Below are 15,178 nucleotides of genomic sequence, written 5' to 3'. Positions count from 1 at the left end.
CACCTGTCTACTATCATATAATAATATTCAAGCTAATGCAAATGTATGTTTCTATAAATAATATAAGCATATATGAAAATATGCATGTAATTGTATATACATCTATTTGTCCATATCATGTATGATTCTGTTATTAATCAATGATAATAGGATTGAGTTGCCATATATCTGTTTTATTTGTGTGAATGATTGTGCTGAATATCACTAAGGAATTTAAATTTCATAAAGTGCAAAAATCCATAACTCGACATTTGTATGAGGGCATTGGCAAGGGAAGATGGGGCTCGAAAAAAGATATTTTAGTTCCTACCAGTAAATGTAGAGCAATTACGTTTAAAGTGATTATTCTCTGTCACAGCTAAAGTAACATTTCAGAAGCCTTTTCTGAGTTTGCATAATTAAGTTTCTATTCTTTTTACTCATTGGCATCTCAAATTATATATATATATATATATATATATATATATATATATATTTGGTAGAAAGTTCATTGAATTTAACATTGATGTTCACTGTCTCTTACATTGCTTTATTCTTAGTGATCTTTATAGTTATCTGTCTAAGGTCTGTGAGCAACATATGTAAACAAAGAAAAGCCCCCGCAATGGTAGAAGAACAAAGCTTAATGTCTTAAGTTGTATCTTTCAAAGTTCCAGGTTTTTCTGAGTAAATCTAGTTGGTGGCATGGAACATTATGCCTTTTCCTTAAATTACTCCATATGGAATAAGGCACAGTTTAATATTGAAAGGTGGAGAAAGATCATTACAAGCACTACAAAGTTTAATTTTCACCAATTATAAAAGCCCTGTAATTGTTTCCTAGGGCTGCCGTAACAAACTGTTGCAAACCAGTGGTTCAAAACAACAGAATTTGTTACTCTTTAAAAAAACAAAAACAAAAAAAAAGGACGTGGAAAAATGCTCAAAATCATGAATAATTAGAGACATGCAAATCCAAACAACAAAGAGGCATCACCCATCATGAGTCAGAATGGCCATCAGCAAAAAGTCTACACACAAGAAATGCTGAAGGGGTGGTGGAGAAATGCATACCCTCCTATGCTGTTGGAGAGATGTAAACTGGTAACAGCCACTAAGGAGAACAGAACGGAGGTGCCTTTAAAAAGTAAAAATTCCATATGATCCTGCAGACCCACTACTGGGCCTATAACCTGAGAAGACCAGAATGGAAGAGACACAGGCACCCAAACGTCCACTACAGCAAGATTTACAATAGCCAAGATATGGAAGTAACCAAAACGGCCATCAACAGATGAATGGACAAACAAGAAGTGGTACATGTAGCCAATGGAATATTAGCCACGGAAAAGAATGAAAAAATGCTGTTTTCAGCACCATAGATGAGTCTAGAGATAATCATATGTGAAGTAAGAACAAGAATATCCTACGATATCATGTATAGATGTTATCTAAAAATTGATACCAATGAATATATTTCCACAGAGAAAGATACTCACAGACTTAGAAAACAAACTTATCGTTAACCAAAAGGAAAGGTGGGAGGAATGGATAAATTAGGATACGGGGGTTAACATACATACACTAAAATAAAAAATATAATCACCAAAGACCACCATATACCAAGTGAGGTCTACTCAACACTCTGTAATAACCTATATGGGAGCAGGATTGAAGATGAATAGATAAACGTATGTGCATAAATGAACCAGATTCTGTACACCTACAACAAACACAACATTGTACTGGAGTTTACTCCGATAGAAAATAAAATTTAAATTAAAAAAACAAGAAGTAATGAGACATAAGCTTTTGGGGGTTTGTCCTGGCACCTTCCACTCTGATTTACAACCTAGGAACATGTCTTCCAAGAAGGCTCTGTTGCCCTAGTAACCAGAGTTGGGGATGTAGATATTGCGTTGCCTTGTGGCCATTTCCTGAAACAGCAGCTTTAAACCTAGTGCTAATGGTCACTTAACATTCACAAGGCAGGGCTGTAAATGACACCTGCCCTCCAAAAATGTCCTACAGTCTGAAATTGACAAAAAAATTCAACACGGGGCAAATTTTCACAAGGTAAAGTTTACTCTTTTTTTTATTAAAAAAAAAGACATGGAAAAATGGTCAACATAATGAATAATTGGAGACATGCATATCCAAACAACAAAGAAGTATCACCTCACACCAGTTAGAATGGCAATCAGCAAAAAGTCGACAATAAATGCTGAAGGGGTTGTGGAGAAATGCATACCCTTTATGCTGTTGGTGGGATGTATACTGGTGACAGCCACTAACGAGAACTGAATGGAGGTGCCATTAAAAGGTAAAACTTGAGCTACCATATGATCTGGCTGACCTGCTACTGGGCCTATCAACCGAGAAGACCAGAATCTAAAAGACACGATCACCCAAACGTCCACTGCAGCAAGATTTACAGTAGCCAAGAAATGGAAGCAACCAAAATGTCAATCGACACGTGAATGGACAGAAGTGGTACATGTACACAATGGAATATTAGCCACAAAAAAAGAATGAAACAGTGCCCTTTGCAGAACCATAGATGAGCCTAGAGATGATCATACTACGTGAAGTCAGAAAGAGAAAGACAAATATCCTATGATGTCATTTATAGGTGTTATCTAAAAACGGATACCAATGAACATATTTCCACAGAGAAAGACACAGACTTAGAAAACAAACTTATGGTTAACCAAATGGAAAGGTGGGAGGAATGGGTCAATCAGCATGTTGGGGTTAACATACATATACTAATACAGATAAAATAAATATATCAAAAAGGACCTACCTCATTGCAAGGGAGGTCTACTCAACCGTCTGTAATAACCTACACGGGAACAGGATCGGTACATGAATAGATATATGTATATGCATAAATGAAGCAGGTTCTGTACACCGAGAACAAACACAACATTGTAATCAAATTTACTCTGATAGAAAATAAAAATTAAATTAAAAAAACAAAGAAGTAATGAGACATAAGCTTTTGGGGGTTTGTCCTGGCACATTCCACTCTAATTTACAACAAAGGAACAGGACTTCCAGGAAGGCTCTGCTGCCCTAGTAACCAGAGTGGGGAATTGAGAAATCCTGCCACCTTGTGGCCGTTTCCCGCAACAGCAGCTTTAAACCTAGTGCTAACGGTCACATAATATTCACAAGGACTGCAGGGCTGTAAATGACACCTGCCCTCAAAAAATGTCCTGCGGTCAGGAATCGACAAGAAAATTCAACACAGGGCAAACTTTCAAGAAGACAATTTCAAGAGGTAAATTCTACTCACACCGTTGTTTTTTTTTTCTTAAAGCACATGAAAAACTGCTCAACATCACTAATTATTAGAGTCAGGCAAATCCAAAATACAAAAAGGTATCACCTCACACCAGTTAGAATGTTCATCAGCAAAATATCTACAAACAAGAAATGCTGAAGGGGTGGTGGAGAAATTGGTACCCTCTTATGCTGCTGGTGGGATGTAAACTGGTAGCAGCCACTAATGAGAACAGAATGGAGGCAGCTTTAAAAGGTAAAAATTGAGCTACCATATGATCCGGCAGTCCAATTGCTGGGTATGTATCTAAAGACCAGAATTCGAAAAGATGCACCCAAACGTGCACTGCAGCAAGATTTACAATAGCCAAGACATGGAAGCAACCAAAATGTCCACTGACCAATGAATGGATAAAGAAAAAGTGGCACATGTCCACAATGGAATATTGTTCAGGCATGAAAAGTATGAAATAATGCCAATTGCAGCAACATAGATGAACCTAGTTGTAATCATACTAAGTGAAGTAAGTCAGAAAGAAAAAGACCAATATTGTATGATACCACTTATAGGTGGAATCTAAAAAGTAATACCAGTGAACCAATTGACAAAAGAGAAACAGAATCACAAAAGTAGAAAATAAAATTATGGTTAACAAAGGGGACAGATGTGCGGAAGGGATAAATTAGGAAGCGGGGATTTACAAATAGAAACTGTTACATATAAAATAGATAATCAACAAGGACCTACGTATAACAAGGGAGTTCTACTCAACATTCTGTAATAACCTATATGGGAAAAGAATCCGGAGATGAATAGATATATCTGTATGTATAAATGAAACAGATTCTGTACACCTTCGAAACACACAACACACAGCACTGTATATCATGTATACCAAGACTTTAAGCAGATGTACCCTCCCTGTGGGAGGCAGAATAATGTCCCCCCAAAGATCCTAACCTCTGGAACCTATGGTGTTACATGGTAAAGTGGAATTAAATTGCTAATCATTTGACCTTAAGATAAGATTATCTTGGATAACCTGGATAACAGGCAGGCCCAATGTAATCACAGGGTCCTTAACAGTGGAAGAGGGGGGACGGAAGAGTCAGTATCAGTGATGTGTTATGAGAAAGACTCAACCAGCCACTGCTGGCTTTAAAGATAGAAGGGAGTCATGAGGCAAGGAGTGTGGGTAACCTCTAGAGGTTGGACAGGTAAGGAAACAGATTCTCCCCTAAAGCCTCCAAAAGGAATGCAGCCCTGCCAACACCTTGGTTTCAGCCCAGTGAGATCCATTTTGGACCTCGGCCCCAGAACTGTAAGAAACTTGTATCGGCTTAAGCCACTAAGTTTGTGGTAATTTATTACAGCAGCTACAGGAAGATACTACTTTCTTTTGCCAGCAGGAAGAAATTAACAGTGAAACTCTAGATAACGGTAGAGCCAGAAGATGGAAGGATCCAGGGCCTCTGAATCACCAAGTAAAGTGAAGTCATCTGCTGGTTGAAAACACACACCTTGGACTCTTATGTGAGAAAAACCTCTGCTGTATTTGAATGACGACATTTTTTACAACTGTTTTGTCTCATCCCAATGAGTACAACTCTCTGTGCCTCAGAGAATTTAAACTTATTTTTAAATAAGTTTTCTTATTTAAAAAAAAAAGTGAGGGGCTTCCCTGGTGGTGCAGTGGTTGAGAATGCAGGGGACATGGGTTCGAGACCTGGTCTGGGAAGATCCCACATTCCACGGAGCAACTGGGCCCGTGAGCCACAACTACTGAGCCTGCGTGTCTGGAGCCTGTGCTCCGCAACAAGAGAGGCCATGATAGTGAGAGGCCTGCGCACCGCAATGAAGAGTGGCCCCCGCTTGACTCAACTGGAGAAAGCCCTCGCACAGAAACGAAGACCCAACACAGCCCAAAATAAATAAATTAATTAATAATAATTTAAAAAAGAAAAAAAAGTGAGTATAAAAATAATAGCTACCTCAAATAGTTATGGTGAAACTTAAATACTATATCTAAAGTGTTTAGAATGATTCCTGACACACAGTAAGTGTAGTATAAGTGTTATCATTAAGAGTGTGTGCATACATATGGTCACCTTATCTTTGATAAAGGAGGCAGGAATGTACAGTGGAGAAAGGACAGCCTCTTCAATAAGTGGTGCTGGGAAAACTGGACAGGTACATGTAAAAGTATGAGATTAGATCACTCCCTAACACCATACACAAAAATAAGCTCAAAATGGATTAAAGACCTAAATGTAAGGCCAGACACTGTCAAACTCTTAGAGGAAAACATAGGCAGAACATTCTATGACATAAATCACAGCAAGATCCTTTTCGACCCAACTCCTAGAGAAATGGAAATAAAAACAAAAATAAACAAATGGGACCTAATGAAACTTCAAAGCTTTTGCACAGCAAAGGAAACCATAAACAAGACCAAAAGACAAGCCTCAGAATGGGAGAAAATATTTGCAAATGAAGCAACTGACAAAGGATTAATTTCCAAAATTTACAAGCAGCTCATGCAGCTCAATAAGAAAAAAACAAACAACCCAATCCAAAAATGGGCAGAAGACCTAAATAGACATTTCTCCAAAGAAGATATACAGATTGCCACAAACACATGAAAGAATGCTCAACATCATTAATCATTAGAGAAATGCAAATCAAAACTACAATGAGGTATCACCTCACACCGGTCAGAATGGCCATCATCAAAAAATCTAGAAACAATGAATGCTGGAGAGGGTGTGGAGAAAAGGGAACACTCTTGCACTGCTGGTGGGAATGTGAATTGGTTCAGCCACTATGGAGGTTCCTTAAAAAACTACAAATAGAACTACCATATGACCCAGCAATCCCACTACTGGGCATATACCCTGAGGAAACAAAACTTCAAAAAGAGTCATGTACCAAAATGTTCATTGCAGCTCTATTTACCATAGCCCGGAGATGGAAACAACCTAAGTGCCCATCATCGGATGAATGGATAAAGAAGATGTGGCACATATATACAATGGAATATTACTCAGCCATAAAAAGAAACGAAACTGAGCTATTTGTAATGAGGTGGATAGACCTAGAGTCTGTCATACAGAGTGAAGTAAGTCAGAAAGAGAAAGACAAATACCGTATGCTAACACATATATATGGAATTTAAGAAAAAAAATGTCATGAAGAACCTAGGGGTAAGACAGGAATAAAGACACAGACCTACTGGAGAATGGACTTGAGGATATGGGGAGGGGAAAGGGTGAGCTGTGACAAAGCGAGAGAGAGGCATGGACATATATGCACTACCAAACGTAAGGTAGATAGCTAGTGGGAAGCAGCCGCATAGCACAGGGAGATCAGCTCGGTGCTTTGTGACCGCCTGGAGGGGTGGGATAGGAAGGGTGGGAGGGAGGGAGACGCAAGAGGGAAGAGATATGGGAACATATGTATATGTATAACTGATTCACTTTGTTATAAAGCAGAAACTAACACACCATTGTAAAGCAATTATACCCCAATAAAGATGTTTAAAAAAAAGCGTGTATGCATAAATGCACACACACAAAAAATTTATAATATCTGTTTTGAATATCAGTGCAAACATTCTAAACAAAAGATTGGGTAAGGAGATGACCATTTTTCCAATAGTCCAACAACATTGAAACACAGTAGATTGCAAAAAGTAGCTCAGATGTTAAAATTCTGTTTGTTTATTGTCGTTGCTTTTTATTTTTTATCAGATTTTGGGGTAGTGTTGAATTGAAATTGCCTAATTCTGATTATGGATGATTTTTCTAGTATCAGAGCCCAATGCTTATGTACTAATATTAATAGTAGCGAGACTAGAAATATAGTATATAAACATATTTCTTTTATACATGGTACTAATTTAACTACAAATAGAAATATTATCTCCCTTAATATTTATTTAGTATCATTATATACAGGTGCTTTGAGATTTACATGTACCAACATATAGAGGAGCTATTGATTCCTCCATACCAAAAACATGTTTTTAATAATTTGATGTTATAACAAAGTGAAACTCACGTTTGTGAAAGACTTAGCCCAGTCTAGAATTTCTACCTTTGGTGTGTTACAGGATAAAATCTTCTCTGGGGAGAGAGACTGTATCCTTGCTGTATACTCCTTGCTTATGTTGGTTTTGTTGATATGCTCTCTTGAGTTTTAGGCCTGGGAAGAGACTTTGGCTTGCTGAAATATTCTGCAATGGGTATTTTCATCTTATTTCTTCTTATAAACAGTGGAAGCTTGTGCTCAGCCTCTGAAATAGAAAAAGTCTCAATAAGACCATAATTGAGACATCGAATATAGTAGCTTCTGCCATGTTTTAGCAGCAAATCACACACACACACAATCTATATGAAGTTTAGGTGAATCAAATACACCCAAAATTCATAAAATAATTTATTCTCATCTTTCTTAGCACCTGCTCATCTTTAGTGAGTTATTTGTTCTATAACATGCAAGATATGTTCTTTCAATCTTAAAATCAAACACTATTTTGGTAGGAACGATTTAGAGCTGGTGATGAGTAAAGGTGAGGGATAAGGATGGGACCAGTGAGAGAAAGGTGAAGGATATATGGTCCTGACAGACAAAAAAGAAAGTAGACAAGCCGGTTAAAACAACTGTACTCAAAAGACCTTCCCAAGGCCTACACTGTTTACACCTAAACAGAAATAAGGATTTGGGGAGATGCTGAATACCAACAGTAGAGACAAAGAGGTATGATTTGAGGATTTGTATACAAGTATCTAGACAGGGTAAAATATATTTGAGGCCTACAGATAAGACATAAAATTATGTGATAGAAACCATCACTGTCATGATTTTGTGATCATAGGGTGAAGAGTTTGTTAAAAGTCAGATACAATAGACCATCCTTGGAGTGTCAGAGTAAGGAGGTGTTTTCTAATTTCTAAACTAAACTTATTATTGCCTATTAGCAAATAGCATTTCTTTCGGGTTTGATTAATCCCAACAGAAACTGCTGGAGTCTAGAGTGACCTCCGGAAACTCTAATTGATTGCTAAGTCATTCCTGGTATAAGGGGGACTTGCAGAAATAGGAAGACAGACTTTTGTTTGAGGCTTGTAGACAGGTTTCATAGTTGTTGCCCTATAGCCATTGCTGCTATGTTTGTTTTAAAGCTAGGAGCTGCCAAACCCACAGGGATATTTTGATTCGACTATTCTGGACCAAACTAGGACTTTCCACAATTCTTGATTTTGCTTGGTCCAAATTGAAGGCTGGGGCTGGACTTCTGATGGGGACATAAAACTGCTACTCTCTGTTGTATTTCAGCTGTGTTGTGGGCATATGTTTGTGGCTAATTGTCAAAATTTTATTGTTTTCTCTGGCTGGCTTTGTTTCAGGTGAAAATCATTTAGCCCAATGACAGTTAAGCTGTGAAGAACCAAAACTCTGACTATCACTGTCCTTTTTGTTAGGTCAATGCAGGTTGTCTCCTGGCATGACCAAACTTAAGAGTTCCTGCTGTCCTTCTGTCTTGCTTCTCAAAGAGTGTGATGAGGCACTTTGCCTTTCAAAACAAAGTCAAATATAGGTCAAATTTATCTCATTGAGAAATTCAGCTGATGCTGTCCCTTAAGAGTAGCTGTAAATTGCTATTATATTATACTGCCTTTAAAACCACAGATCCTTAACATCTTTGTCTCTAACTAGCTAGATACTTACTGGTTTCCTTATACCAACTCAGTAATTATCGCAAACTGTACTTAACCTTTCAGTAGTTCCTTATTTCCTTCAGATCCTTGACTTGACACTCTAAATCAATTGGAGAAAGAGAAAATGAAATTCACAGATACAAACAATTATTTCCCATAGACTGCATTATCATCAACAAGCTAAGTATGTATGTTTCTTAAATAAGCTACCCCAATTCTTCATTTTTCAACGCAGACAGCATTAAATGTACTTTCCAATGAAAAATTCTTCTAACTTTGAGTAAACATCTGAACAGTACATCAGCTATTACTCAGTAAGGTAGAGAAACTGACGCTATCTCCCAGTTTCCAATTTTATGGAAACTTCAAGGTGGCGACCGATTAAAATGTAAAATTCTTCCTCTGTCTTAATAATGCTTTTTAAAGTGACATGTTATGTGTTTTGAATATTTATTTTCCCTGAATTTAAGATTTGCCCAACTTTTAATTTTAAAGCAACAAGATATTCTCTCACAGCTTAAATAACATATTACCACATTCTTTCACCATGCTGTTACACATAAATATGTATTTTCTTCTGTCATTGAAATTACAAAGCTTAAGACAAATTTCTACTGAAATAATTCCAAATTCCCTTAATAGTTGTTTTTCCCTCTGGCAGCCCCCAGGCATAAATCAGAGAAAATTAAGTGGAGCAATTTATTTTAATCTTGCATTGTTCTAGACAAAAAAAAAAGTGATTTAACAAAATACACAATAACAATGCAATTTTGGTTTTCTTTATTGCTTCTGTTTTTAGATAAACTAAAAACCACTGCATTTTCTTAGATTTCTGGGTGGCTACTCTTGCTTTACCCTGAATGGAAAGGGAACTTTTCTCAAAAAGATGGGTTGTTAGGTAAGGAAGACATGGTCTCTGCCAAATGCTCTGAACAACAGGCTTTAGAATGATTTCTCGTATTACGTTTATGAAAATGAAAGAAAACAAACACTCATTGTTGTCATTTACTGAATAAGGAGGATACTTAAAACCTCAGCAATTTTAGTGTTTTGAAAGATAACCAAAAGGGAATTCAGGGCTTCCCTGGTGGCGCAGTGGTTGAGAGTCCACCTGCCAATGCAGGGGACATGGGTTCGTGCCCCAGTCCGGGAAGATCCCACATGCCGTGGAGCGGCTGGGCCCGTGAGCCATGGCCGCTGAGCCTGCGCGTCCGGAGCCTGTGCTCCGCAACGCAACAGGAGAGACCACAGCAGTGAGAGGCCCGCGTACCGCAAAACAAACAAACAAACAAAACACAAAAGGGAATTCAAAGTCTTTATGAACCACATGCCCCATAGGTGGCCATTAGGCCTAATTACCTGCTCTGTCGATGTCCTTCCCTAGAACTGGTTAGCACTTCTGATTTTGCTGGTGAATCTGAGGGTGATTTAACTTTGGGTGGCCTGCCAGTCTCTGCTGCTAGTTCCGCTGAGGCTTTTCTTCTGAGGGGAGTTAACAAGTTTATCTCAGCCAGTTCAGCATGAATCAAAGCTGAGACTCACTCCTTTTCTGATTTAAAAAAAGAGAGGGGCATGAAGGTTGTAATTATCATGTTGGCTAGAAACACAGGATTAGTTCTTTTACTCAGCACTCCAGTGTGAAAGGTAATCTGTTTTCTGGGTAGGCACCTACGTGTGAGTTAAATTTTCTGTAGAAAAGGTGATTCACATCAACCTAATTTCTGTTGACCTGTGATATTGTATCACTCTCAGAGTACTCACTGGCGTACTTGTCCCTGAGTGGCAGTGGAATACATTTAAAATATTGAGTATAAAGCCCAGACTACAGGCCACTGCCAAATAAAAACAAATAAAGATACCTATAAAAAGTATTAGTACCATGCGATCTCATTAAAATAAAGACTAATAGTTAAATAATAAATAGTTTTAAGCATCTCAACAAAGATATATACCAAAGTAGTACTAAAGTGATGTCCGTGATAATTTTATTATTTTTCCTTTTATTATTTTTTTCTGGTTGATTTGTTTTTCACCCCCAAATAAGCACTCAATACTTGTGTAAATTTTTAAAATTTATATTCTTAAAAAGGAAAAAAAAAAGAATAACTAAAAACTCCTTATCCCCAAATACTTCTCAATTGCCTGCCAAGTAATCTTCCTGAGGTAAGGTACTATCTCCAAAGTACTCCCCATTTAAAAACATTAGTCTGTTCCTAACACATTGGTATTTCCTAACATTGATTACTGCAGTGATTTTCAAAGAGTGGTCCCCAGACCAGGCTTATCAGTGTCACCTGGGAACTTGTTAGAAATGTCAATTCTCAGACTCCACTCACCTCAGTTTTGCCTCAGTCAGTCTGATGACCAGCTAGGTCTGAGGTTAGCTGCTCTATGCTATTTATGGTTATCTCACTTGGGACTGGCATGTGCTTTCATGGAACAGGTCAGAAGAGCCTAAAGGAGGCTGGGAGTTGACTGACTTGATGGTTTTGGTGAGGAATTGGCAGAGCTGTTAGAATCTGGAATTTGGAAGGCTGTGCTACCATCCACATAAAAGGAGGGAAACAGGCTGTATTCAGGGGTCACAGGAGGCCAGAAGATATGCTCAGGGAGAGCCTGGGTGTGCGGACGCAGGAGGAAAAGCACAAACCAGCTCTGGACACAAGTGTTTCACATCACCCGAAGAAGTTCAGTTTGGGGCATACCAGATTGTGGGTCATTGTATGACCAGCTTGTGTGCAGTTGGATATACAGGACTCTGATACTGAAACATTAGGGAAATAATGTTGCAACCTTGTCTTTGCAAATCCAAGGTAGAAAACTTCAGACACTGGCACATGCCTAGTTTCTTACAATGAACTGAGCTCAGCGTTCACAAATGCTTAATCTCACCTTTTGAACTTGCATGGAGCAGCCACTGTAGAACTTCTGCCAGAGAATCAGTACGTAGAATGTTACAGATCTTTTCCAGAACCTGACAGAGAACGTTAGAGTTACATAGTGAGCAAGGTTTATAAGGTTTCCTTTACTTACTCCACAATCTCATCTTCCCAAATGTCACTCTGTACACGATGCTCAAGTCGATGGGGATTTTAGCTTGGGAGCCAGATTTCAAACAGGAAAAAAACATCTTCAGTACAAGTACATTTGACCCTGCAAGGCAGGATTAGGGGCGCCGACCCTCCAAGCAGTCGAAAATCCAGCTATAACTTAGAGCCAGCCCTCCATACAGGTGGCCTCCATATTCGCAGTTCCACATCCACAGATTCAACCAACCACAGATCAGGTAGTACTATCATATTTATTATTGAAAAGAATCCATGTATAAGTGGACCCACACAGTTCAAACTTGTGTTGTTCAAGGGTCAACTGTGATAGTTTAGGTTAGGCGATGCAGTTTTGTTTTGTTTGTTCAGTACTAACATCTTCTGGAGGAGCAATTCACTTTTCTTCTCTTTCGGAACTGATACTTTCCCACTGCAGCATGGGGTTCTTCCAGTCACAGAACTGCCCCATCTGTACTTCTCCTCTCTATAGTGAGTGAATCTAGCTGAATTCATCATTGTTCCTCAGTCCCCTGAACACAGTGATTGGCCCAATAGGATAGGAATACAATTACCTCTAGTCTATCAGAATCCTTCGTTGACTTCTTAATCTGGAGTTAAGGGCTGAGTGTGGATGACAGAGGAGATATATGAAATAATTCTAATAAAAGTGGACTATAATAAGGCATTAAAGTCCAAAGTATTAAGCACATGTAGATGTTTCTAGTTTTACCCTAAATTGTGTCTGTTCTTGGAATTTAGACATATCTGAAATCCAAACCTGTCTCCTGAACTTCAGTCCTATATATCCATCTGCCTACCAGACGTATCCACTTAGACATACTGTAGGTACTTTGAACCCCAAATATCTAAAGCTAAACCCAGCTTTCTCTTCATAAAACCTGCTCCAAACTTGCTGTTTCTCCTGGTTCCCCTATCTCAGTGGACACACCAGCATACATGGAACATATGTCCAAGCAAGACCCTGGGATTCATACTGGACAACTCCCTTGTCCTTTTCTACAACAGACTACCAACAAGTTCAGTACATTCTTTCTTCTAAATATTTCTCAAATATCTCTATTTCTCTTTATCCCCACAGCCTTGACCCAGTCTAAACTATCATCAATTCTGCAACTGCAACATCCTTTTTCCTAGGCTTTCTGGATGAAATCTTTTCTTAAAATACTATGAATTTAACAAATATCTGTGTCTATCATTGATCTAGGTGCTGGAGATATAGAATTTAAAGTAAAGGGCAGAAAAATCCACTGTCCTTTATTGAGCTTTGTTCTATTATTAAGATTCCTGTCCCCAATAATGCCTCATCCTAGAAGAGAACAAGTTAAATTTGCTCCTAATTTCACAATAAATCAGTGTCCATGGCAAAAATAGAAAAATAGCCCTGTGGTATTATATTATTCCCTAGGCCACTCTGCCTCTCATGATTTTGTCATCAATACGGTGATTGCACATCACTCCCAGCTTCTTCTAATTCACAGGTCACTCATTTACAACTTTGAAAGACTATAATTATCATTTTAGTGAGAGAAGATAGAATAAGTCCTCCTAGGAAACTTTCTCTTCATTGAGTTTTATTCTGGAAGCCAGTTAATGTATTGGTGGGTGAGTTTGATCTGTTGAAATTTGATTTTAGGGTTTGAGTGTAGGTCTAGGGTAGCCCCTACTGTGGGTTAGTATACCCTATTCTTTTTCTAAAGTGTGACCTTTCTGGGGTCTCAACTGCATTCCTGGTGTGTTCAGCAAGGTCTCTCTACTCTAGCAGATCAGCACTCCATCATCTTTAAGCAAAATGCTCCCTCCCATTAGCTCTCTTCTGCCAGGTCTCAGACTCTCATCCTGTGCACATACAGCTTTTATTGGGCTAAAGATTCAGGGAACCCGATACAGATTTCTGGAGCTCATTCTGTCCACAGATCCTTCTTCTTCAGTATCTTAATTTGCGAATTCCAGCCACTTCAGCATCCCCAAACACTAAACTCTGTTTTCTCTACCTAGTGAAGCTCTTACTCTCTGTTTGGGCTCCACTTCTCTGTGCCATGATTAGGAATGTGCCCCAGGAAGAAATCTGGGTTGAATGTGGAAATTATCCCAATTGTTTCACTTCCCTTATTGGTCATAAACCTGTGCTGTCTGGTGTCCAGTGCCTGGAAACAGTTTTTTGTTTGTTTGTTTGTTTCCCAGATATATTGCTGTTTACAGTTGGAGGCTAATGAACCTAATCTATCAGTTTGGAAGCAGAGTACCTTGCTGGAAATTTTCTTCCCCCTCCCAAATTAATTCTGCACATTATATCTAGAATGATTTTTCTAAAGTACAACTCTGACAATGTAATTCTTGTACTTACAAAGTAATTCAGCCCTTGGGATGAAATCTGGCCACCTCAATATAGCTTATAAAATACTTTATTATCTGGTTTCTGCTTAAGTCTCCAGCCCTGTCTTTTATAAACTTCTCCCTGACTCTCTGCATCACCCATATCATTGCTTTTAGTTCCTTGAATAGATAGTGCTCTCACATCTTAGCATTTAGATATGAAGCTCTCTTCACTGGGAATGAGCTCTTCCATGCTTTTCTTCATTTTCTAATTATATCTTAAACATTCTTTGGATTCCTTTCTCCTTGAAGACTCTCTTAGCTCCAAATCTACTCCTATATGTCCTGACAACATCTGTACAATTCCTCTTTTTTTTTTTTTTTGCGGTACGCGGGCCTCTCACTGTTCTTGTGGCCTCTCCCGTTGCGGAGCACAGGCTCCGGACGCGCAGGCTCAGCGGCCATGGCTCACGGGCCCAGCCGCTCTGCGGCATGTGGGATCTTCCCGGACTGGGGCACGAACCCGTGTCCCCTGCATCGGCAGGCGGACTCTCAACCACTGCGCCACCAGGGAAGCCCCCAGCTTTCTTTTGATTCCCATTTGCATGGAATACTTTTTCCATCCCCTCACTTTCAGTCTGTATGTGTCCCTAGGTCTGAAGTGGGTCTCTTGTAGACAACATATATGCGGGTCTTTATTTTGTATCCATTCAGCCAGTCTATATCTTTTGGTGGGAGCATTTAATCTGTTTACATTTAAGGTAATTATCGATATGTATGTTCCTATTACCATTTTCTTAATTGTTTTG

The 15,178-nt window shown here is 38.7% G+C and overlaps 1 protein-coding gene across 1 annotated transcript in view; it reads right to left on the bottom strand.

Annotated features, from left to right (window-relative positions):
• Positions 1-6,904: 6,904 nt before the first annotated feature.
• C5H4orf17 (chromosome 5 C4orf17 homolog) overlaps positions 6,905-15,178 on the bottom strand; it is a 49,694-nt gene continuing 41,420 nt past the window's right edge. The window contains 4 exon segments of the mRNA XM_060011910.1: positions 6,905-7,562; positions 9,045-9,088; positions 10,348-10,537; positions 11,881-11,962. Coding sequence (XP_059867893.1) covers positions 7,360-7,562; positions 9,045-9,088; positions 10,348-10,537; positions 11,881-11,962 — 519 coding nt within the window. The 3' untranslated portion in view covers positions 6,905-7,359.

The sequence above is a fragment of the Delphinus delphis genome, chromosome 5, assembly GCF_949987515.2.
Source record: "Delphinus delphis chromosome 5, mDelDel1.2, whole genome shotgun sequence".
NCBI lineage: Eukaryota > Metazoa > Chordata > Mammalia > Artiodactyla > Delphinidae > Delphinus > Delphinus delphis.
The sequence above is the reverse complement of the archived record's forward strand: the minus strand, read 5'-3'. Positions and strand labels throughout refer to the sequence as shown.